At 39.9% G+C, this 25,298-nt stretch overlaps 1 protein-coding gene across 1 annotated transcript in view; it reads right to left on the minus strand.

Annotated features, from left to right (window-relative positions):
- The window catches only part of USP34 (ubiquitin specific peptidase 34), a 278,527-nt gene that overhangs the window by 126,574 nt on the left and 126,655 nt on the right, over nt 1–25,298 (minus strand). The window contains exons 28-39 of the mRNA XM_065400557.1: nt 22,271–22,371; nt 20,926–21,135; nt 20,138–20,263; nt 17,657–17,779; nt 17,464–17,547; nt 16,939–17,025; nt 13,010–13,210; nt 8,336–8,418; nt 7,463–7,503; nt 6,356–6,480; nt 5,482–5,634; nt 5,185–5,289 (exon numbers count right to left, since the gene is read on the minus strand). Of these exons, the coding sequence (XP_065256629.1) occupies nt 5,185–5,289; nt 5,482–5,634; nt 6,356–6,480; nt 7,463–7,503; nt 8,336–8,418; nt 13,010–13,210; nt 16,939–17,025; nt 17,464–17,547; nt 17,657–17,779; nt 20,138–20,263; nt 20,926–21,135; nt 22,271–22,371 (1,439 nt within the window). The remainder of the gene's footprint in view (nt 1–5,184; nt 5,290–5,481; nt 5,635–6,355; nt 6,481–7,462; nt 7,504–8,335; nt 8,419–13,009; nt 13,211–16,938; nt 17,026–17,463; nt 17,548–17,656; nt 17,780–20,137; nt 20,264–20,925; nt 21,136–22,270; nt 22,372–25,298) is intronic.

The raw sequence follows: 25,298 nt of genomic DNA on the forward strand, positions 1-25,298 counted from the left end.
TAAGTATAGAAATATCGTCACTCCTTGTCTGTGGAGGTGAGCTGCAATGGCAGCGAGAAGCTTGGAAAAAACTCTTGGGGCCATGGAAAGGCCAAAGGGTAGTACTCTATATTGGAAATGCTGTTTCCGTACAGTGAATGTTGTGTTCTCAGGAATTTGTTGAGTTTTCGTTAATTTCTGAGTTAGAAAGTAATGGGAATAAAAACCTCTCCCCCTGTGTTGTGATGGTACGAGTTCCACACCACATAATTGTACAAGGTGGTTTATTTCCTGTTGTAAGGGTCCTTGAACAGGGATGGGGAAGGGGAGTAGGTAGGTGGGATAGAAATAAAGGGGATGGAGTAGCCCTTCTGGATAATCTCTAAAACCCATTTGTCTGTCGTGATGGTATTCCAGACTGGGCAGTATGGTGACAGACGGTCTCCGAATGGGCAGGGGATCATTTCTGGTTCTGGAATCAGAGACTGTGGAGTTCTCATGCCCTCGACCACACCTTCAAAATTACTGTCTGGAGGTTGATGGTTGAGACATCAAAGGTTGATCTTGGTTCTGTCGACATCGGTTTTGTGTGCAAATAACTTCTGACCTTCAAAGGGTAAGTCGTCAACCATGGCCTGGACCTTCCTTGGGAATCCGGAGAGATGGAGCTAGGATGCACGGCACATGACAATTGATGTGGCGATGGATCGTGCTGCCATGTCTGCAGAGTCAAGAGAAGCCTGGAGGGCTGTGCTGGTGATGAGAGACCCTTCGGAAATGTTTGCTTTGTACTGTTTCTTTTCTGTCATGTGGCACATTTTCAATAAAGGTTAACATTTTGGAGAACAGATTGTGTGTATATTTAGCCAGAAGGGCCGCATAGTTAGCTATGTGGAACAGAAGCGTAGCTAAGGAATAGGCTTTCCCCACTAAAAGTTTTAGCCTTTTCTAATGGGGTCGTTCAGGACTGGTGTTGTTTCCCCCTTTGATTGACCACCTCCACCACTAGGGAGTTTGGTGCATGGTGTGTGAATAAAAATTCAGCTCCTTTTGCTGACACATAATACTTTTTGTCAGATGTCTTACATGAGGGTGGTGAAGTAGCTGGAGTCTACCAGATGATTTTCGCAGGCTCCATAATAGCATCATTTATCAGCAGGGCTATCTTTGCTGATGGGGATGCCTGGAGTATGTCAGTGAGCTTATGTTGGGCTTCTGGTAGCTGTGCCAACAAAATGTCTAGGGATTCAGCAACCCTTTTGAAGAGGTCCTGAAAGGATCTGAAAGCATCCCCCGTAGTAGGGGGTGATGACATTATGGTTTTGTCTGGTGACGAAGATGAGATGTGAGTAGGTGGCGAAGTATCCTGTTCGGCTGTGTGCTCAAGTTCCTCAGCATCTTCCTGTGTTTCAGAGGGTGCCGGACAGCAGGTGAAGGGGACCGGCCTGTTCTGGACCTAGGGAGGCTAGCTGGACTGCGGTTTTGGGCCCTAGACATTGCCCATGGATCCCAGTATGACCTGTTACTTGGGAATGGTAGGAGGGTGGTGCCCGTGGGTGACCATATCATCCTCGTATATCTGCAGGTGGTTGTTGACAAGATGGTCCTGGCTTTGGTGAGGAAAGATGAGGAGTATATATTACTGCATCATCCTCTTCTTCCTTGTCACTGGAGGCGGGGGGGCTGATCTGCAGGGAGTAATCAGCTGGCTAGGTACCGATCTGGATGGGGTACCCTCGGTGCCGAGTAGAGGAGATTCAGGTGTTGAAGCCACTACCAGGTCCGGATGTCTCATGAACTGCTGCGGTACCATGAGGCTTGGTGCCAGAGATGGCACTGTGGACAGCCCGGGAGCATGAGTTGAAGCAGCCGGTGTCGAGGACTTAGAGCTGTGCAGCATAGGTACAGCAGGTGGTGCCATTGTACTGCTCGGTGCTGAGATCTTCTTCGGCTCTGTGGGCGCCGAACTGGAAGGTTTCTCTTTGCTATGTGAACCTCCATTAGAGTGTGCCCACACAGAGTCTTTAGCTCTTCAGGAACACTCGGTGCTGGTGCCGCCCTGTCTGATGCTCTTGGTGCCATCGGTACCGGGGCAGATTTTTCTGTTGGAAATCACTTTCGTTTAGGCAATTCTCAGTGCGGAGATGTCTGCGACTGCTTTTTGGTAGCCTTTCTAGGAGTAGGCTCCTTGGCAGCCGATGTTGAAGTGGAGCCCCTGTCAGAGGCTGCCATTGGCGACTGTTGGCCAGGGGGTGACCTGGACTCGGAGTCAGAGGCTGGTCTGAGGGATTTCTCCATCATGAGGAGCTTCAGTTGGAGATCCCTGGCTTTTCTTGCCCTAGCTGTCATTTTTTTGCAGTGTGGGCACTTTTGAGTAATGTGTGTCTTGCCAAGGCAGTGGACACATTGAGCCTGGCCAGTATGGATAGTCTGCAAGTTAGGCAGCATTTAAAACCAGGTGAGCTGGGCATGCCTGAAGGAGTGGTCTCTTAGAGAAAAAAACAGGGGTAAACCCAGTTGAGGTAAAGGCTGTATGACTGCCAGAGAGGCAGGGGTAGATTTCTTTTAAGAAATTAAAGTAAGTCAATAGATATGAAAACTAACTACAACTAAGCTAACCTATCGCTATAAACTAACTACTATAAATCTTATCTGAGCTAAGAGAGGGCGCTGCTGATTGCTCTGACTCAAGCCAAAGGCGGTAGAGAAGGAACTGGGGGACGGTTGGTTGCGCACCACTATGTAACCGCTCAGAGCCGCGCAAGAAGGCTACGGTGCATGCGTGGCCCAACCAGGCACTGCTAACACAAATCTCCAATCATTCTTTTTACCCTTTTTTATTTTTTTTAAAAAGACATTAAAAGTCTGAACTACTACCACCACCAAAGAGGGGAGGTCCCCCATGAAAAGGATGGGAAGCAGGAAATAAAGGTTCTTTTCTTTCTTTCTTTTTTTTTAATTCCAATGGGGTAAACGGAAACTCTAACTATTAAGGGAAATAAAGGAACTATGAACAACTACTACTTATGGTACTGATGCAGAGAATGAAGAAACAACTGCTCACTCAATTTGAGGCCAAAGGTTGTCAAGAAGGAACTTTGGGTGGTTTGCCTGCGCAGAGCTAGATAGCCTTGATGCAGCCTCTTGAGGGAGAGGACATGTGTGGGCCGAATGGACACTGCTACCTAAAATCTCCGATTAGAGGCGTGGGGCACAGATACACCTATAGTGGAGCATCCAGAGGGACACTACTAGAAGAACCGAAAGTTCTGAGTCAGAATGCTTCTCCACATATTGTACGGGAGGTGACAACCCCTCTTCCTGAATAGTAAAAGTCATAAGCAGTCAGTGACCCAGCAGATCTAGGTACCAAAATGAGTCTGGAGGTTGCAAGGAAGGCTCATTTGGTACCATGAGGTCTTTACAGCATTGGAACTCCTGAGGTACCAGGCCACAACAGAGCTTGGTACAGCCACCGAGGTTGTTCCCGATGCCATTGTCAGAGGCGCTGGTGTCAGTACCAAGGGAACTGTGGATTCCAAGGAGGCCGCTCTCTTGGTAGCAGTAGTGGTCTTTGGCTCTGTGTCCTTTACCACTGAGGTATGGGACTTAGATGAAGACTTAGAGTGCTTCACAGTACCTGAGTATTCAGAGCCTCACTAGCACTCCTCTTGGGGCCTGAGGTCTCCGGTGACCTAAACCTCTTTGAGGAGGAACTCTCCGTTCTGCTCCTCTTATCCCACTCCGCAGTCTTTGAGTGGGAAGCTCTCTGTATTGCTGGAGCGATTATTGGTACCTCACTCGTGCAGAGTGCCAGAGACCGAGTCTCGACGCTGCCGTCCTCTTGAAAGATCTTGGGGACCAGGCTCTTGACATAGACAGAAATAGATGGTCCTTGGTACAGGGGGGTTCTCTGTACCCAGGTCCGAAGCCAGTCTTAAGGCTTGCTCCGTCATTAAAAATCTATACTTAATTTCCCTGTTTTTAAAGAAGTGCAAATCTTGCACTTCCTGAGGATATGAGAGTCTCCCAAGCACCATATACACTGTCTGTCACTGACAGGAACAGCCTCTCAACAGGAGATGCACCTTTTAAAACCTGGAGAGCCCGGCATCTCAGATAGAAGAAAAAAGCCTTCTGGACCCCTCACAATAGGGGAAAAAAGAAAAGTATGAGAGTGTGTGTGTATATTTATTTATTTCTTTTTTATGAAAAAGAAAAACAGGAACAACAGTTCCAACAACTATAAGGTTTTAATATTCTACAACTACTAAATAACTAATAGTATCTACTATTATAAAGAGAAAACAGGCACACACTAAACTCCATCTCTGGCTGAGAAGGAACCGAGGGCAGTTCACTCGCATAGTCCTATAGAGCCTCAATATTGGGCACAAGTATGTATACTGTGCATGTGCAGGCCAAACAGGCACTGATACCAAAAACCTACAACCAGAGGTGCAGGGCACACACATACCTGAAGTAGGGCACCCACAGGGAAACTACTTGAAGAATTTGCAATTTACAGCCATCTAAATGTCATTTTTCAATAAATGCGCATGTACCAACATTGTTATATTTTTATAGTGATCTTTATTTTTTCAATCCCCAGAAATGACAATATAAGCTATATTATGTAAAAATTATGAGCAAAGGATCACAGATTAGAAAAGACCAATTTTAAGGGAAGTTTTCAAATTGCTTGCTCTCACTTAGTCATGTGTTGAAAGGGAGTAAGGAGTTCCCTGCATGTGCGACCTGCAAAAAGCCTCAGCAAAATAGCAACCCAGCTAACAAAGATGCTCTCTGTGAGTATGCAAGTTCTCCTAAAAGATCTCTATGTACACAAATTGGTCTTGCGGTATAAATGTCAGTATTCATGAGGGAGTTTGGGGTTTTGTCTTTTTATTTATGTAAGAAACACTAGACAAAGTTATTTGATGGAAATATATTGTAGCTGCTCTACAAGACTTTTAAATAAATATCTATAGTTGGCTGTAATGTTATACATTTATTTAAAATAGCACAATTTTGAGTTTAATTCAGGAGTAAAAATTTCATCAAATGCAAGTTATCACATAATATTCAATTACTGTATTTGGAGTTACAATGACTTGGTTTGAACTTAAAATACTCATAATAATCAATCTCACAAAGGCAAAAGAAAACGACCCATTTTAATGAATGTAAATTAACTGTACCTACCTGACTGGCATCTTTTACATGTATGTTATCAATCAGTTTGCATAGCAACCAAAAATATTCCTTACAACCAGATCGTAACACTGGTTCCTCTTCATAATCCTCTATCTGTGAAAAGAAATGCCTTTTTATTCACAAATATAACTGACAAAAAACTTGCTTAACTTAAACTCTGATAAAACAAGATGATAAATCTATTAACTGCTATAGGACTTACTATTTCTGACTTAAATGAGAATGATGGAAAGCAGTTGCAATTCATATTTAACATAAAGCTGGAATGAATAGTTAAATTCTTACCCGGATAGGTTTCAATGCCTGAGCATCAGGAAGAAATTTTAATAATGTTGATGAGGCCAGTAGCAGAAAGGATCGATTAATTGAGTCTCCCCCATCCAAACCACAGAGAGATAATTTGTACAGACCATTACAGGACTCATGGCGAACTGCAGTCTTCAAGAAAATATTTCAAATAAAATCAAATTGTTAAAATAATACTGCATATGCGATTTCCTTTTTCACTTTTGTCTAATATATGTATATACATAACAGTTCTCCAAATACTATTAAACAACTTAGGCAGAGTATATTTCTATAGAAGTATCTTTTATAAAGTGCAGAGGCGTCCAAACAATCTAAAAACTACGAACTTACTACTAAAACTACAAGAACTATTTACACTAAAATTGTCAGAAAAAAACACTAAGAGAAGGATTGCCAAACAATGAGGGGTTCCCAGCAACCATCACAGGCGGTAAAAAGGAACGGAAGGGGAGCAGGGTTGGCAGGGCCCTTTATAACAATGCTATGAGAATGCCACACCACAGGGTGCTGGAGCCAACCCAACAGATACCACACAAAGGGAAAAAATTCCGGCAGCTGTGCTGGGGTGCGTACACATGTACATTGGAACGGACATGTGCAAGAACTTGAAGAAGAGCAGGAGTTTATAATGGGAACTGATTAACTGTACACCTTTAACTGTACATGTTGCAATTGGCACTTGCTATATTTTGACTAAAGAAAGAAAAGTTAAACAGTCTTTTTTAAGTAATGGCATTAGTAGGCAATACACTCCTCTGAATTCTGATGGAGTAACATCAGACGACACTAGGGCTGGATTTGGTCCATATTAATTATTAACTAATATGCAATGATCTCTCCATTATCTTACCTCTGGAATAAGAAGGGTAAGTTTCTTTAGCCAATCTTGTAAATGATCACTATCTGCCAGGCTGGATTTCACCAAAGAACAGCAGTGGGCCCAACTCACCAAGAGCCACATTGAATAATGAGTAACTAAAGGGATAAGAGGTGGAATAAAGTCACCATGTAATTGCTACATTAAAAAGCTTTTTGGGTTGAAAAGTCACAAAGGACAAAAGCATATAACATATTTCTCTCACTTGTGATAATGAGTGACAAAATACCCTCATTTTGGCATTTAGGATGCCGCCAAAGCTGAAGTAATATATCCATTTGGTTACTAAATGTTGATTCTCTTTCTTAATTACACTATACTAATGAGACACCACTCTGAGGCACAATTCCTTCCCTGCTTCCCCACTGCTCAAGAGGTGGGAGGTAATTTGCTGATACAGCACTAAATTATGGCACTCCCTGAACCAGCTCAGCTCTTCCTACTCCTCTCTTCCCACCAGCTAAGGGCCAATTTCTGGCAGGTGATACACACAGGGTGTCAGAATTCTGGCTCCAAAATCTACAGATATGCCACTCTCAGGCCCTCGGTGACAGGATACAGAAGAGGACTCCAGAATAGGGCATAAGGCTAAGGGGAGATGCCTGTGTATTTGTGAACATATAAGCTGTAACTTGACAATGGCTCCTATACACAGAATTCTCACAGGAATAATCTCAGGGAATTGAGGGGGGATTGCTGGCGGAGTCAAAGACTGCTGCCAGTCAAAATACAGGTGAATATTCATGTCACATTTACAGTCTTAATGTGAACCTATTTGGAAGGCAACAATTCAACAATTCCCCCAAGCAGCTTTCTCAAGCAGGACCCTGCTGTAAACTGAGCCTCGGGTTGAAGCTTTGTACATATCTAAAAGAATCTCCAGGGGAGATTCGTGGTGCAAATACTATCTGGCTTCCTCTGGGGATGGGAATCCCCACCTAGGGCACAGCAGGCTCCACTGACACACGGGAACACATCACTGCATTAGTTGGGATGAATCAAACCCATGGTCTGTAATAGTTGTACGATATTTTCACTATCATCAATTAATAAAAATTAACTATTTTCTACAGCACTAACCTTCATGTCTTGATCTGTGATCAGACTGAGCTTTCAACACCCTGTGCAGGAAGAAAATCAAATCAATTAAATGTTACTACAGAACAAAATAAATATATTATACCTGGAAATGTAAGAACTGAAAATGTACTTTTCTCATATTCACTTAAAATATATTCTTCCTCTCATAAAGTATAATATTAAAAGTAATTTTACTCTCAAATGTGACTATAATGGCATTATACGATTCCATGTTTATTGTCACTCAATAGCTTCCACATAAATTCATTTCAGTTTATAAATAAGACAGTTTTTCTAACTATTGAGCCTGAAAACTCAAGCTGGAATCAAAAAGTAAAGGTGCTTTCCTTTCTGGAGCTACCACATATCACCAACAACTGTAAGTTTGTTGATGCAACCTTATACAACAAATATAGAAGGTACATCTAAAATAGGCCAAAACACTAATTCTCAAAATGTAGTCCTCAGGTGGCATCATATATAAGTGTACACACACATTATCAACACCAAATAGCGAATGGGGATAGGAAAAGCACACAAGCAGTCAAACCAATAGCATTCAAGCAAATTTATTTTAATCTTTTCTCCTTCATACTGTCCTGTAATCAAGACCTGTAATTGCTGCAGAGAGGGTATGGAAGTGGCTTTGGGAGATGAGATGGTTCATGAAAGGATCATATTGTGGTCCATCATGTGAAATAAGTTTGAGAACCGCTTGACTAAATTAATGAGGAAGTATACAACCATAGTTTAGTTTTTTTCATACCTTTTATTCATTTTTGACCTTTGAAAAACCATAGATTTAAGTTTAAAGCTATCATGAAAATGCATACAATTTTTAAACCGTACTACATAAATAAAAAGTTATTGTACCTAGGTGCCAAGTTGTCATACGTATAAGCAACTGACATAAGTCGCTGAATCAAACTTGTTCCCTGGACAAGTACAAGGAATACCTTTAAAAATTGAAGTTAAAAGAAAAAAGTTAATATAACAATGGGGTTAGATTATACACATTATGTCAATTTTAAAACAAACCAAAAACTGTGTGGGTGAGAGTGACTATACAAGAGACATTGGTAGTTAAACAGTTTTGCATTATAATTCTCACTTATAGCCAGGGAGGGTGCAAAGATGTTTCGTGCCCTAGGCGAAACTTCCACCTTGCGCCCACCCCCCACCCCCCGAGACCAGTGGCAGTTCTCCACCCTAAAGCAGCCCCCACTGCAGCAGCTCCCCCCCCCGCCCTGAGCCCCCTCCCCACGGCAGCGCCCCTCCCCCCCGTGGCAAATCCCCAGGGAGCCGTGCGGCAGCTCCCCGCCCCAGCTCACATCTGCTCCGCCTCCTCCCCGAGCACGCCATCGCCGCTCCACTTCTCCTGCCTCCCAGGCTTGTGGCGCCAACCAGCTGTTTGGCGCCGCAAGCCTGGGAGGGAGAGAAGCAGAGCGGGGCGGCGTGCTCAGGGGAGGAGGCGGAGCAGAGGTGAGCTGGGGCGGGGAGTGGTTCCCCTGCGTGCCCCCCCCCCTTACTTGCTGCAGGCGGCCCTCCCCGTGCCCCCCTGCCCCAGCTCCCTCTGCCTAAATGCCGACAACCGGGGCAGCCGAAGATCCGGCTGCCGCGGTCGCCGCCGAAGGACCCGAAATGCTGCCCCCGAAATGCTAACACCCTAGGCGACCGCCTAGGTCGCCTAATGGGTTGCACCAGCCCTGCTTATAGCAGGACCAAAATCCCTATATTTTACACTTTTTGACTTTTTTCAGACACCAAATTTGACAGTAAAACTTTTCAAGGAATATTTGAATTTTCTGTGTAATTCTTGCATTAATTCTATATCTTTTGCAACAGAAACTTTTTAAAATTATTCTTCAAGTTGAGACTTCGTTTTCTGATATTTCCATGGGTTCCTCTAACTCAATAAATGTATGTTCCATTTAAGGCTATTTTCATTCATTACCTCATCTTTACCTTAGTCATAGACTATATAGTGGGGATTAAAATAATCAAATTTAAAAGTTATTTTTAAAATTTGTCAAACTAATCCTAGGTTCACCAATGGAAGCTAGAGAGACCTGAAGTTACAAAAATAACATACTATGATAGTGACTAGATAATCCATTATCTAATCTTGCATTAATAACAAATCTATGTTTCTAGCCATCATTGTTGTGAATAAAACCTTGAAAACATGAACAGAATGTAATTGTGGTTTCCTTCTCAGCTATGAGGGCTAGAAACCTTCCCCCCCCATTCCACCGAAAGAAAATCTGGAGAGACTCTTCTGGAACAACCAAGTAACAGGTACATTAGATGACAAAAACACCTGTCAATGATGATTATGACAAAGATAAAACATTTATGACTAACAGCATTAATAAATCAAATAATAAAACCTTAATAAAATTTTAAAGTAGTCTATGCTATACAGGTTGCTACAGTCTCAAATTCTATTTTGCCTAAGACTTAACTCTCCCAGAAGTGTGATGTGCTGGTCTTGCAAACAATGTTTAACAATACCAAACAGGATATCTGGCTACAATTCATAATTCTAGTCTATCGTTCCCCAGATGTGTAGACAGTAAACTCAGCACCTATATGGTAAGAATGGCTCACACGCTCAACAGCAATTTATCCTCAGTGGGTCTCTCTCTAGCCATTTGAGGCCCGAATGATATTGGCCAAGTTTCAGGTGTGCCTATATGCACCCGGGGAGGTAATGGGGAGGACAGAGTTTGTTATGAACAGCCAAGAGTGATGAAAAGCATATGGAAGAAATTTACCTTTCTCACCAGAGTTTTACAACTACAGAATAAATATGTTTAATATTATGAAGTCACTCTAGTATTAAATTATGGTTAAAATTATTGAGGTCTTACTTCCATTCTAAAACCCTATTTTCAGTTGCTTTTAACTTTCTGAAAAGAGATAACTTGAGGTAAAAAATTCTTGCTTGTTCTCAGTCCATTAGTCTTTTTTTAAATTGACTATAGAAGTCTATTTAACTCTTTTTGAGTTGCCTGATGTTTAAAAAAGGAAATACTGATTTTGACAGCTGAGAATTTTTTCTGACTCATTTTTACTCTTTGGATAATTAAACTCTTCTGTAAAATAAAGCTTAGTTTGGACATTGTCTTCACTTTATACAAAATCATTTTACATACTTGAAGAAATTTGAAGGAGTTGGTTCCTAAGTCATGTTAAAAAATAAAATAAAAAAACCCAACAGGACCTGAGATTTTGGAAAACTGAGATCTTATCCAAAAGGTGATCTGAAACTATTTTGAAAAATACTACAACTACTTAAAGATTATGTGCTGAATCCCCCAAACCAACAGTGAGAATGGAAATGTAAGTATATTTCTGATGTTTAGATTTTCAGAAAGCCTTTGGACAAGGTTACTCCAAAGGCTCTTAAGCAAAGTAAGCTCTGCAGGGATGAGAGGGAAGATCCTCCCATGGATGAATAAATACTTAAAAGATCGGAAACAAATGTTGCAATAAATTGTCAGTTTTCAGAATGGAGAGAGGTAAATAGGGGTGTCCCCCAGAGGTCTGTACTGGGACCAGTGCTGTTCAACATATTCATAAATGATCTGGAAAAGGGGGTAAACAGTGAGGATACAAAACTACTCAAGATAGTTAAGTCCAAAGCAGACTGAGATGAGTTACAAAGGAGTTACAAAGGAATCTCACAGAACTGGGTTACTGGGAATCAAAATTGCAGATGAAATTCAATGTTGATAAATGACAAGTAATGCACATTGGAAAACAGAATCCCAACTATACATATAAAATAATGGGGTCTAAATTAGCTGTTACCACTCAAGAAAAGAGATCTTGGGGTCATTGTGGATAGTTCTCTGAAAACATCCACTCAATGTGCAGCGGCAGTCAAAAAAGCCAATAGAATGTTGGGAATCATTAAGAAAGGGATAAATAATAACAGAAAATATCATATTGCCTCTATATAAATCCATGGTATACCCACAGCTTGAATACTGCATGCAGATGTGGTTGCCCCATCTCAAAAAAGATATATTGGAATTAGAAAAGGTACAGAAAGGGCAACAAAAATGATTAGGGGTATGGAACAGCTTCCATATGAGGAGAAATTAATAACACTGGGACTTTTCAGCTTGGAAAAGAAACGAGTAAGGGGGGGGGGCTATGATAGAGGTCTATAAAATCATGACTAGTGTCGAGAAAGTAAATAAGGATGTGTTATTTACTCCTTCTCATAACACAAGAACTAGGGGTCACCACATTGAAATTAATAGGCAGCAGGTTTAAAACAAATAAAAGGAAGTATTCCTTCACACACCGCATAGTCAACCTGTGGAACTCTCTGCCAGAGGATGTTGTGAAGGCCAAGACTATAACAGGGTTCAAAAAGAACTACATAAATTAATGGAGGATAGGTCCATCAATGGCTATTAGCCAGGATGGGCAGCAATGGTGTCCCTAGCCTTTGTTCACCAGAAGCTAGGAATGGGCGACAGGGCATGGATCACTTAACAATTACCTGGTCTGTTCATTCCCTCTGAAGCACATGGCATTGGACACTGTCAGAAGACAGGACGGTGGGCTAGATGGATCTTTGGTCTGATCCAGTATGGCTGTTCTTTTGTTCTTATTTTTTGTTTTGTTGCATTTTTGGTTTTGTGAAAAGCAGTTCCTCTGCAACTGCTTTTTTTACTTGGTGTGATACCCACTGATGACAATCACCCCAGTAGTAGTTTCACAGCCCAGTAACAATCCACTGGTAGTGGACATGATTGTCACCAAACAATGCTAGAACCTGCTTGTGAGGTCACAGTAAGTCCTTGCCCTTCCAACAGTTCACCGTTTTTAACATTATTAATATTAATATGTTGTCCTCTTTAGCATGAAAAATAAAGTATGAAAACCAAGCTTAAAAAAATATGTTACTGTTGGGGGTGGAAGAATAATAGGGACTTAACAGGTAGGTTCTAGCACTGTTCAACACTGGGTGTGATGGTGCCAGCACAATGCATGATGGGCCATCTTCAAAAGTAGGAATTGATGGAGGAAACAAAAGATAAAAACAACAAGAAGTCCGGTGGCACCTTAACATGCATCTGAAGAAGTGGGTTCTTTACCTCCGAAAGCTTATGCCCAAATATATCTGTTATTCTTTAAGGTGCTACCAGACTCCTCGTTGTTTTTGTGGATACAGACTAACGCGGCTACCCCTCTGATACTTGAAACAAAACATAAAAAGTAATCATCAGAAATATTCAGAAATACCCATTTACTGTGGCTCTTTGGGACATTCTGCACATAAACTTGGACTTCTAGCTTTTTAAAACTGCACATCTTTAATCTAATTTTATTTAATTATTTTATTTCCTGATATGTCACCTCTAGCGTTTAGATTAATTTTTTCATAATTGTTTTTCACTACACTATTTCCTCATATTATTAAAAAGTAATAATACTTTACACTTCATATCCCCCTTTGACTGATAAAAGAAAACATCTCCCCTACAGCATGTGGGTGTTTGTACGTATATATAGTTTGTTTCTTACCTCTGTGAGACGAGGTATATGAAGGCCCTTTACATGATCTCCTGCAGTCTTCCTCGATTTGCCTGGCCAAGTTCTTTTCCTGTGACTCTCTGCTACACCAGACCAGGCAAAGACATCATGATAAGCTAAATCCAAATCTGAGGGATCTACTGCAAACTGGCATATCAACTTCAGCAAGCAAGCAAGACAGTCTAGCTGCCACTGTGGATAAGAAGAAAATGCAATTTTCCTTTTTCACAAATTCTAGTAATTCTTTGTCTATTTTGGAACTTGAAACACAAAACTTAAATGTCCTACAAAGCTAACAACTAAAGCACTAATTGGCAAGAGCTAACAAGACTTGTACTAGACATTACAGAGTCTGGGGCTGGTATTAAAATCTTTTATTTCTTACAAAGAGAGTATTTTCAAGAACTAGTCCAAATTACGGGTACAGTTACAAGATGCTATGATATTCTGTGTAGAAGATTCAGTTTTACAATCTACAGCATTTTCTGGCACTTACATTTAACTTGGAAAGCAATATTTAACATGGTTTGTTACTCTTTTAAATTAAACACAATTACTTATATAGAGACAAACTACACCTCTACCCTGATATAACGCGACCCGATATTACATGAATTCGGATATAACGCGGTAAAGCAGTGCTCCGGGGGGGCGGGGCTGTGCACTCCGGTGGATCAAAGCAAGTTCGATATAACGCGGTTTCACCTATAACGCGGTAAGATTTTTTGGCTCCCGAGGACAGCGTTATATCGAGGTAGACGTGTATATTAAAAATACCATTTTGTATTGTAATATCACAAAGAGATGAAAACCTCTCATTCACTCAGTAGTTTCTGATTTTTCTTTCCTCCTATTTCCTTCTGGGACTTGATCTCCAAGGATCTCATATGTATTATTACTCGTGCATGTACATTTGCCCAGCACAACCAGCAGGAGTTGTATCATACAAGCAAAACTAACACAATCATAGGCCCAGATCATACAAACCGATATACTAGCATAGCTCTCTATACCCAATCAGAATCCCATTGAAATCTCTAAGACTTTACCCAGATGCAGGAGTCTACACTAGAATATTTATTTGTAGGATCAGTGCCTTAGTTGCACTTTACTACTCCTCCTCTTGCAAACCTAAATGCAAGATCAACTAAGGCACTAATAGAATCTTCGGCTTATGCTGGGAATGGAGAGAAATATAGAGTATCTCCCTTCTCCTGACACTGCTCCAGAAAGAGCACCAACAGATGCCAAGCATCATGAGAGAGCTAGAGAAGTGTATATCACAAGTATTTATACAGATTCAAAAGAGAAAAAATTGAAAAAACAAAGCTCAAAAATATTATTCTCCTTCCATAAAAAATAAAGATTTTTTTTTTCAGTATGGGATACTTTAAATATCCTAAACACTGAAACATACACAAGCCATGACACTTTATATTTATTACATGACAAAATGCTGACATTGAAAACAAACAGCTAAAACAAACTCAGTCTAACAAACACAAACGAAAAGAAATCCACATTGCAAAGTAATATCCAACATAAGGAGAGTTTATCTCACATTAATTGATAGATGAATAGTGATAAAGATACATAATTTCATAGAATCATAGGACTGGAAAGGACCTCGCACTCAAGCCAGGACTAAGCATTAGCTCATCTCTGACAGGTGTTTAAACCTATTCTTAAAAACCTCCAGTGATGGAGATTCCACAATCTCCCTAGACCAGGGATTGGCAACCTTTGGCACGCGGCCCATCAGGGTAAGCACCCTGGCGGACCGGGCCGCTTTGTTTACCTGCCGTGTCCGCAGGTTTGGCCAATCGTGGCTCCCACTGGCCGCAGTTCACCGCTCCAGGCCAATGGGGGCTGTGGGAAACGGCGCGGGCTGAGGGATGTGCTGGCCGCCGCTTCCCGGAGTCCCCATTGGCCTGGAGCGGCGAACCACAGCCAGTGGGAGCCACGATCGGCCGAACCTGCGGAAGCGGCAAGTAAACAAACCGGCCCGGCCCGCCAGGGTACTTACCCTGGCGGGCCACGTGCCAAAGGTTGCTGATCCCTGCCCTAGACAATTTATTCCAATGCTTAACTACCATGAAATTTGGGAAGTTTTTCCTAATGTCCAACCTAAACCTCCCTTACTGCAATTTAAGCCCATTGCTTCCTGCCCTATCCTCAGAGGTTAACAAGAACAATTTTTCTCCCTCCTCCTTGTAACAACCTTTTATGTACTAGTAGACTGTTATGATGTCCGTCCCCCCTGTCCCCCTTCAGTCTTCTCTTCTCCAGACTAAAGAAACCCAATTTTTTCAGTCTTCCCTCGTGGGGCATGTTTTCTAAGCCTTTATTCATTTTTGTTGCTCTTCTCTGGACTTTCTCCAATCTGTCCAGCTCTTTCCTGGAACTCGACACAATACTCCAGCTGAGGCCTTATCAGAATAAAGTAGAGGGGCAGAATTGCTTCTTGTGTCTTGTTTAAAACACTCCTGCTAAGACATCCCAGAATGATGTTTGCTTTTTTTTGCAACAGCGTTACACTGTTGATTCATATTTACCTTATGATTAAGGCTAAGATTTTGTCATGGCTATTTTTAGTAAAAGTCATGGACAGGTCAAGAGCAATAAACAAAACATGGCTACCCCCGATACTCAAAATAGACAGTATCTACTGCTTCCTCTCTATCCACAAATCCATGCTGATTGTTACTTATCACCTTATTAACTTCTAGGAGTTTGCAAATTGATTGCTTAATTATTTGCTTCATTATCTTTCCAGGTACTGAAGTTAAACTGACTGGTCTGTAATTCCCCAAGGTTGTACTTATACCTCTTTTTATAGATTGGCTTTATATTTGCCCTTTTCCAGTCCTCTGGAATCTTTCCCATCTTCCATGAGTTTTCAAAGATAATCACTAATGGCTCAGACATCTCCTCAGTCTGAGTATTCTAGGATGTATTTCATCAGGCTCTGGTGACATGAAGACATCTAACCTATCTAAGTAATTTTTAACTTGTTCTTTCCCTATTTTAGCCTCAGATCCTACCTCATTTTCTCTGGCATTCACTATGTTAGACATCCAATCGCTACTAAACTTTCTAGTGAAAACGGAAACAAAATGAAATGAATGAACATATGAAAACTAACACCAATGTGCACTGTTAGGGAATTTCCTTATTAACCCCTTGACTGTACTGGTAGTGATTTCTCTCAATGCCAACAATGGGTTATGTACCAAGAAATAAACACACTACTGCTTTAAAATCAGGTTAAGAAGTACAGGTTTCCCCTTGAAACCACCCATCAACCTCCCTTTTAAATATATATTTGTTTTCCAATATTCTGACCATGTTATTGCAAACTTAAGCTCTGATCCCACAATCAGGTCTGTGCAGATGCAAAGCTCTGCATGCATGAATCCAGTACCTTACTCCAGAAAATAGTTTCCAATCTGGGGGTTAGGGTGTATTATTTTTTAGTTATACAAACCAGCACATTTTTTCCTAGGACTACAGAAAAAATAACAAATAAAATAACATACAGAAAAGATATAAAAGTGTGGTCACAAAATAGCAAAAAGTCAGAATGATAAAAGTAGTAATGTTTTTAAAAGGGAAATTAAAACTGCAATTATCCAACAATTTACATTTCCCCCAAAAAGAATACTATATTGTTAGTGTTTATTGGCATCAATTTAGCAGCTGGTTTGTATCCATTACAGATGGAAGCACTCAATAAACTAGTTTCAATGCACAATAATTGGCTTATGAGCAATACCTTTCATTGTTCATTTTATATTGTTCATTTCTTCTCTTTTTCTACAGAAAAGGTGCAAGTAAATATAACAAAGGCTGCTAGCAATGGAAGCACTCAAATGGGATAGCTACCTTATAGCTGGTTAAAACACTGACTTGTCACCTACCACAGTCCATGGTTCCTGCTCTTTAGGCTCTAGAATTCCCGAATTAAAAATTTCTAACAATTGTTGAAGCCCTCCAGCAGCAACAAACTGTAAGTAAATTACGATAATGTAAGAAAAATCAGGTACATAATGTATTTTAAACTCCTTGTCTCAGTTACAAGATACACAATTAAAATCAGAAATAAAACATTGATAAACTATGCAGTTACTTATTTTTTGAAGGACATGAGAAAAATTTGTATAAAAATATAATGAACTGAGAGGCTTGACTTTTGGCAAAAAACACTGAAGTTAGACAATAATTTTGTTTTTCATTAATCATTTAGGCCCAGGAATTGTGATTTCCTGACAGTATCCTAATGCAAAAAGTATTATGTGCTAATAATATGAACTTGAAATCAAGAGACTCCAAGGAGTGAAACAAAATATTAAAAGCTTATACTATCTTAAAAGAAAAGAACTTTCATTTTATGTCATTTTGAAAAATCTACACTACATATTACAAAATACTTAAGTAAATCAAACCTTGCAGCTCCAGGTGTTTTTACTATTTTCTATTTGATCTTCACTCGAATCATCAGAGTCTGGATAAAGGTCACTATAACTTCCCTGAGGATAAACAGAAAAATAAATTATTATATCAGTGCTAGAATTTAAAGTAATAAATATTTCACCCATAAGAATTTGGATTTAGAAACTACATAAGAAGTTATATTACCGTAGACTCTCGCCTTATTCTTCTGTTAGGCTTGCCCAAAGCTTCAATGATTTCAAGTGCATACAAAAGTTTATGGGCACTTTTTATTCGCAGGAGATCCTTCCAACTAAATCCATCATTACCCTTATAAAAAAGTTAAGAAAATTAAATCCAATGCTGACCTGACCATAGAGGCAAAAGTAATTACATTTTTGAAGAGACAATGGCAAGTAATTTGGTTTTTACATATTACATATCTTTAAATGAATATTTATTGTTACAACATCCATGAAAAAAATTAAAATGTATCTGATGTAATTTACAGACTCTCAATCTGAATAATATACGTACAGTAGGAATCCCAATTAACTCAATATTATTAAAAGTTACCACAGCACATGCACAACAATTTTTAAAACATTTTAACTTCAGTGAGAAATGCCAACCTGCAATTCCAAATGGTAAAGTTCAACCTTTACTTAGTTAGGTGTGAGCAAAAAAGTACCTTAAGATGTACTTTGAAGGTAAAAAATATATTTTTTCATATTTTAATGACTAAAATAAATGAACAGATTTTGTTCATTTTCAAAAAAAAGTCACCTCTGGACTGAAACTATGCATGCAAAATTTTAGCCTAAATGAAACATTATCCAGAAAGCTGTGAGCATGAGCAAAACAGATCCTAGTTCTAGCTTGCACAGTTACAAAATCTATCATATCTAAACCACAATTTAAGTTATATTTTTAAAATATTTTAAACATGTATACATTGGGATTATATGACAGCTTTCCCTCTCCCTGCCTTCACTAAATCTTGGGAGAGCCTCTGCAGTGCCATTTAAAAATTTGTAAAGGGCATGATGACTGCTGGTTAGCACAGCAGAGAATGGATAACCTATTCTTTCCTGCCCATCCTTCCTGCCACGTATTCAATATGCTAGATTCCTAAGTTTCAAAACATGATTGTTACATTAAAAGAACATCAAAAATTCAAACAGGAAAGCAGAATCAGACCCCACTACTTAATCCAACCTAATCAAAGAATAAAATAATCTGTCAAACTAATTTTATCCAGGGAAAATAAAAAATGTTGACCCCTGCAGTCAGCTTCTCTCTTTGCCCTTAACATCTACTTACTTCAAAGAGTTACAAGAGGATTGCTGGCAAAGCAAGGAAATTCTTCCATTTAGCCAAATACATTTTTGCTGGCAAAAATCCCAGTAGTTTTGTCTCTTACAATTCTTTCATGTAAATTCATTTTGTTCTTAGTGTTTTATTTTCCTCAGGTACATTCAATCACAATTAAAGAGAGATCTTCCACTACTCTTATTCACAACTTCCTCAGTCAGATACAATTAGGGGGGACCCTCACATACCTTAACTTTTTACTGCCCATTAATGGGTATTGAAATGATGACCCAACATTTTATTTTCATTAGCAATCATCTCTGAAGCCTCAGAAAACATATCACTATAGACACTAAACAGTGTACTTACATGTGGTTGGTTCATATTGGAAAGTTGCTTAACATTCACACATTTGCTCTTTTTACATTAAAAATGCTCAGAAATACTTCAGAATTCAAGACACTTATTCAAGATAATTATCCCAGTAACATTTACCAAAAAAAAAGTATAACTGAAATTGAACCACATGTTACCCAACATCCTCCTGGTTATAGCAATATATAAAATTCTAAATTCTCTCCCATTCAAAATTATTACCAAAATAATACACACTTCAATTAATGCAAGTTTTAAATTTAACCAAATCTAAGCACACCCGGAACAGTGGGTTGTTGCTATTGTATTTTATAATTATGAAAGGTGGAGTGAGGGATTTAAAACAAGGCATACTAAAAGGCAAATAATAACATACGATTCAGTTTTAAAGCCACATAAAATTTGTAGGTTAGAGTTCAAGAATATTGCTTTAGGATCAAGTATATCTAAGGATATTTACTTCTAAAATGAAACCCAAAGAAGACTTGAAAATAAGAAATAAATTGCTTCAACTTGCTTTGTACAACTGAAGATGTATGAGATTTAATTTCAACATGACCCAGTAAAGTCACTAGAGATAACATTCACTAATCATTTTACTTATTTAATTCTTGTTTACAAAAATAAAACCCATTACCTTAAAAGACACAAATCAGGAAACTAAATTAGAAAAGCTACAGGCTTCTTTTGATTTTTATTTCAACAAAGTAAGAGAAGAATAGGTGAAAATGGTCCCCTCTTTTTTTTTTTATTTTCTCACTATACCCAATACAAAGCCAGAGAATATATACGTCTCTATGAGCTGTCCTGATGTATTATTATTGAAACTGTTCTGTCTTTTATTCAAGACAATGTCCCCCTTGCAGAAATCAGTTATTTTTTACTTAACTCTGTTGGATCAATCATTATTCAATTTTGGGTAAATTGTAAAAATTTCACTGTAAAAAGTGTAACTGAATTGCAGATTATATATATTTAAAACAAACACTGTTGGCTGACCTGTTCATCTGAAATACTTTGGAATGCCTGTAACATGTTAGGACATGTAGGTAGAAGCATTAACAGTTCCCAGACACGCCTGGACAGGTTTTCTGCATGAAGGTGGAGTTCTTCACATCTTGCACTCTAACACAGACAAAAAAATCTATTACTATTAATAGTTTCTTAAGAAAAGCAATCTCACTGACATTTTAGGGTTTGAAGTTTCTTTCTTTATTTATATTTTAAACAAAAGCAATTCATTCTCAAATTAAAGTTTGTTAAATAAATCTGTAAATACAGCATGATAGTTTAGGTCTCACTGAAACAGAAGGAAATTAAGTTACTTTATGCACTATACTATAAAGACATGCAAAAGGTTCAGTGTAAATAAATCCTGGATTTAAATACACAACTACTGATTCTGATAAATTCCCAGTGTAAATCCCATTGGTTTATATGGAGTTATACGAGAGATGAATATGAGTCACTGAGTTTTACAATATACCTTTAAAAATATTTTTTCAAGACAAATCCCCTTACTAATCACCATACATGTTTTCAATAGTACATATCCTTTCCAGAGCAACACATTTTTTAGAGTAACTAGTAAATAATATCATACCATTTTGATTATAAAAAGCTTATATAGTTACATCTATAGATATGATGAAATTAAATATACAGATAGAAATATTAGCTGTATCTGATGTTTGGATACCATGGTGAGGGGCCATCAGAAGTAGACAGATTGGACAGAAATTAAACTAGACATATTCAGTCATCTTAATCAAAGATCACTAAATTACCTCACTATCTTCCATAGCCATTTCACCAGAAGGAGGTTTAAAAGATGCAAGCATCTCTAACAAATCAAAAAGGGTGGTAAGATGAGGTTCTTGCAAAAGTAAAAGCATTGGAATGTTGTCCTTCTGAGGAGGAGGTAGGCAAGATGCTGGAAGCTGAACACCTTCACCTTTTCGCTCCCTCCGTGGTGCACCCAAGGATACAAAAACCATCTATAAACAAGGGGGGGAGGAGAACATAGAGACTATTTTAACAACACAACTACAATGACCATTTTTAAAACCAGAGACAGCTTATAAATAAGAATAGACTTAAGAACATGGTTTTGGAAGATACATTAGTATCTTCACTGTTGATCCTTTAACTATGTTTCAACAGAATGTCACAATTCAAAAACGACATACATTGGGCAGCACTGGAGATTACTTTGATTTCGCCTGACATGGTAAGTATGAGAGGTGGCAGCAGCAGAGTGATTAATTAAAAAGTAATTAATTCAAACGTGTGCTAAATTTAGGTGGTCAGATCCTCTAAAGTTGTCTTTTTCTTTGGCAGGGAGGAGTGACGAAGGGAGGGGTTGTGCAAGGTCAGGTCCTCCAATCTGCAGTGGTTGTAAGGTTAATCCTTCCTGCAAAGTAGACATTCCTATCTTTCTTAGGCATTGGGCCTGGATTCACACTCTAAGGAAGCTTGATCATGTCCTGGGCAGTAGGCTGATCTGGGCTGCAAGCCTTGATAGGCCTTAGAATAAATAAAGATGTGATAGGGATTCTAGACTTTTATGAGTTCATTTACAGGATGCTATGGATTTGAGCATCAAAAGGGAGAAAGGAGGCTCTTGACAGCTTCAATGGCTGTCGCCTTCCCTCTTTTCCCTGCTCTCATGACAAAATGCTTTGAGATGCTATCCTGTTCATAAAAATCAAACAGTTGTGACCATTTTGCCAAAATCTTGATGTCTGATGTTGTTTTCACCGGCCCCTGCTTTTTTCTACAAAAAATAAATGGTTCCAAATTTTACTTTGATCCTTCAGCATGTACTACTTCACATCTACTAATACACCCAGAATGTGGCTTTTTAAACCAGGACTACTTTTTACAACAGTAAGGCAATAGAGCAGCAGAATGTAAATGTATGTTAATAGGAACTAACTGTAATTTTATTTTGGGTGTAAAGGGGATGTATGCTATACAGCAGAAAACAATACAATGGTTTTAGGAAACAGTCAGATGTTGCCAAAGAGAATTTTACATTTTACCACCTAATACACTTACTGGTCATCACATGACAAAAGCAGCATACCAAATGATCTTTTTATATTTGTCTTATTTTTACACTGATAATACCTGCATATCCTTAAAGCCCAATTCATGAAGTGTTTTTTCATCATAATCAGTTGTTAGTTCGTGCCCAGATGAAATCATTCTCACAGGTCCCATGAGACCACCTACAATAAAGCACAACATAGTGAATTTCTGGAATTTCATTGGCAATTTAAAAAGCATAATCTTTAAAAGTAAAATTAATATTAACATTGATACTGCATCTGCTGAAAATTTTAACAAAAAGCAGCTTCCTGGTAAGCTCTCAGGGCCTGACCCAAAGGCCCCTGAAGTCAATGGGAATCTTTCCACTGACTTCATTGACCTCTGAATCAGGTCCTTAATTACTTCCTTAGCAATATGATTCAATTATATCTTGTAATAAAAAAGGCAAAGGGGAAAAAATCTGTCTTATAGGAAGGGAAGAGAGATAATAGATAAATTCACCTTGAAAGAACTTTCATTAAGTTCTTCCAGAGCTGGAAAATTGTTCTATAAGCATTTATTTTAAATACTGATAGTTTTACTAAGTGTGAATGCCATAGAAATTTTCTTCTAATTGCCCCTAAAGTGTGTACCATTAAATTACTATAAAGCACTATAAATGAAGGATCCAGGTCTGAAGGATCCAAAAAGGTTCACATCTATCTGCTGTTAAGACTGGAAGGAACGCAGGTGGCAGAGAGAACCATTCCTCCCCTTTTGTAGCCTTGCTTTGGTATGCGTGGGAACACAGAATGGGCACATGAGTGCTCTAACACATGCTGCTATAAGAAGAAGGTTTCATTTTCCAAGCTGCATTGGTCAGTGCAGCCCCTGACTGGGAACATAGTGAGGCCACCTGCAGGAAAACCAGCAAACAGTGTAACCAAGCTTAGAGCCGATCTACTGCCGACTTTCCACAATGAATAGTTTGTCTCACTCTGTTATATGCTGCTTAACATATATTTTGTTCATAATTTCTTCTTCAACCTCTCTAGTAAAATTTACTTATAATTATGACAATGTGAATTGGAGATGACATCTGCTAAGGCAGATAGTCATTGTTTGTGAATGTCAGAAAGAATCTGTCTTCTGACCTTATAGCAGGCAGAAGCTGGAGTGAAATAATGGCTTAGGCTCTGTCAAAAGCAAAGACCCTGCCAGTGGAATCACCATCTAAACAGTGATGAAATGGGGCTGGCAAAGGTCACAGAGTACTGAAAGTGCCAAATGGTGTGGCAAGGCGCCAGTCACAGTCATAAATAGAGCAAATTAAAAAGAAAGCAAAAGTGAAGAGGAGGTTACTTACCTGTAACAGGAGGTTCTTTGAGACGCGTGGTCCCTATCTATATTCTACTGAGAGTTATGTGCATATGCCATGCACCTGGAGCGGGAGCTTCTCAAAGTGGTAGAGTCCATCGGTCCACACATGCATCCTGGTACCACTTCATGGTTTCACCAGAGGCAATAAAGGGCATGGCGGACCGACCACGCCTTCAGTTTGTCTCCACAACTAATCTACCAAATCCACAGCAAAGGTGAAGGAAGATGGGATTGGAATACAGGTAAGTAACCACCTCCTCTGAGTGATGGTCCCAACTGTATTCCATGGAGGATGATTAACAAGCAGTACCTAGACAGGAGGAGGGTGTGAGGAAGATGACGGAACCGTAGAATGGAGAACCGATGTACCAAACAAGGCAACCATCGCAGAGTCTTGCACCAGGGCATAGTGAGAAAAAAAGGCGTGTACTGAATTGCATGTGTCTGGCTTATAGATGTCCATAAGGGGCACATCATGGACCAGGGCCTTAGCTGATGCTTGTGCTCTCATGGAATGGGCCCATATCCCACCTGATAGGGACTGCCATGACAAGTGATTACAGAGCATAATGCACTGTGGAGTCCGCACCGAGATTCGCTGGGTGAAGGCGGCCTGCCCCTGAATTCTCTCTGCTATGGAAACAAATAGTTTAGGAGACTTCCAGAGTGGTCTTGTCCTTTGTACGTAAAGGGCCAGGGCCCTATGTATATCGAGGGAGTGACGCTGCTGTTCCTCCTTTGAGGTGTGCAGTTTGGGAAGGAAGGTAGGCAAATGTATGGGTTGGTCGAGGTGGAAGCAGAAAACCACTTTCAGTAGAAATATGGGATGTAAGTGCAGTGAGACTTTGTCCTTATGGAAGATAGTAAAAGGAGGATTTGCAATCATGGCCCCAGTTCACCAATCCTTCCTGCAGAGGTAATAGCGACCTTCATGGAAAGAAGAGAAAGGGAGCAAGAGGCCAGAGTTTCAAAGGGCAAGTTCATCAATGCCATAAGGACTAGCCTGAGGTCCCACTGAAGAACAATAGGCTGAACAGGAGGGTATTTGCATACAAGGCCCTTCCAGAATCAGGCAGTCAAAGGGTGAGTGAAAACCGAATGCCCCTCCACAGGAGGATGGAAAGCACTGATAGCCAATTCGTGCACTTTGATGGAGCTGAGAGCAAGCCCTGAGGCCATCAGAGACAGTAAATAGTCTAAGACCATCAGGATGCCCACAACCTCAGAAGCAAGACCTTTCTGCTGGGCCCAGGAAGTGAAACATATCCATTTGGCTTGGTAGGATTATCTCATGGAGTCCTTCCTGCTACTCGAGAGGACATTTCCCACTGCCAACAAACATTACCGTGCCAGTGGAGGTGTCCATCCAAAAACCAAGCCCCCAAATGAAGTGTCCGTGGATCAGGGTGCCTGAACCTGCCGTTGTGTTATGTGAGCAATTCTGGGAACATCGGAAGCGGGAGTGGAGGATGGTTTGACACGCAGAGAAGAGTTGGAAACCAGAACTGGCAAGGCCAGAATAGGGTGATCGAGATGGCCGTCACTCTCTCCCGTCAGAATTTGTGAAGGACATAGGGCAGGAGCAGTTGGGGAGGGAAGGCGTAAATGATTCGATCTGACCAGTCGACAACCATGGCGTTGCCCTGTGAATTGTCACCGAGCCCTCCCCTGGAACAGTACTCGATTATTCCTGGGGGAATTCTACATCACTGTGCGTGCACAGAATTCATGTTCCCCGCAGATTTCT

Source organism: Emys orbicularis, chromosome 3 (assembly GCF_028017835.1).
Source record: "Emys orbicularis isolate rEmyOrb1 chromosome 3, rEmyOrb1.hap1, whole genome shotgun sequence".
NCBI classification, from domain to species: Eukaryota; Metazoa; Chordata; order Testudines; family Emydidae; genus Emys; species Emys orbicularis.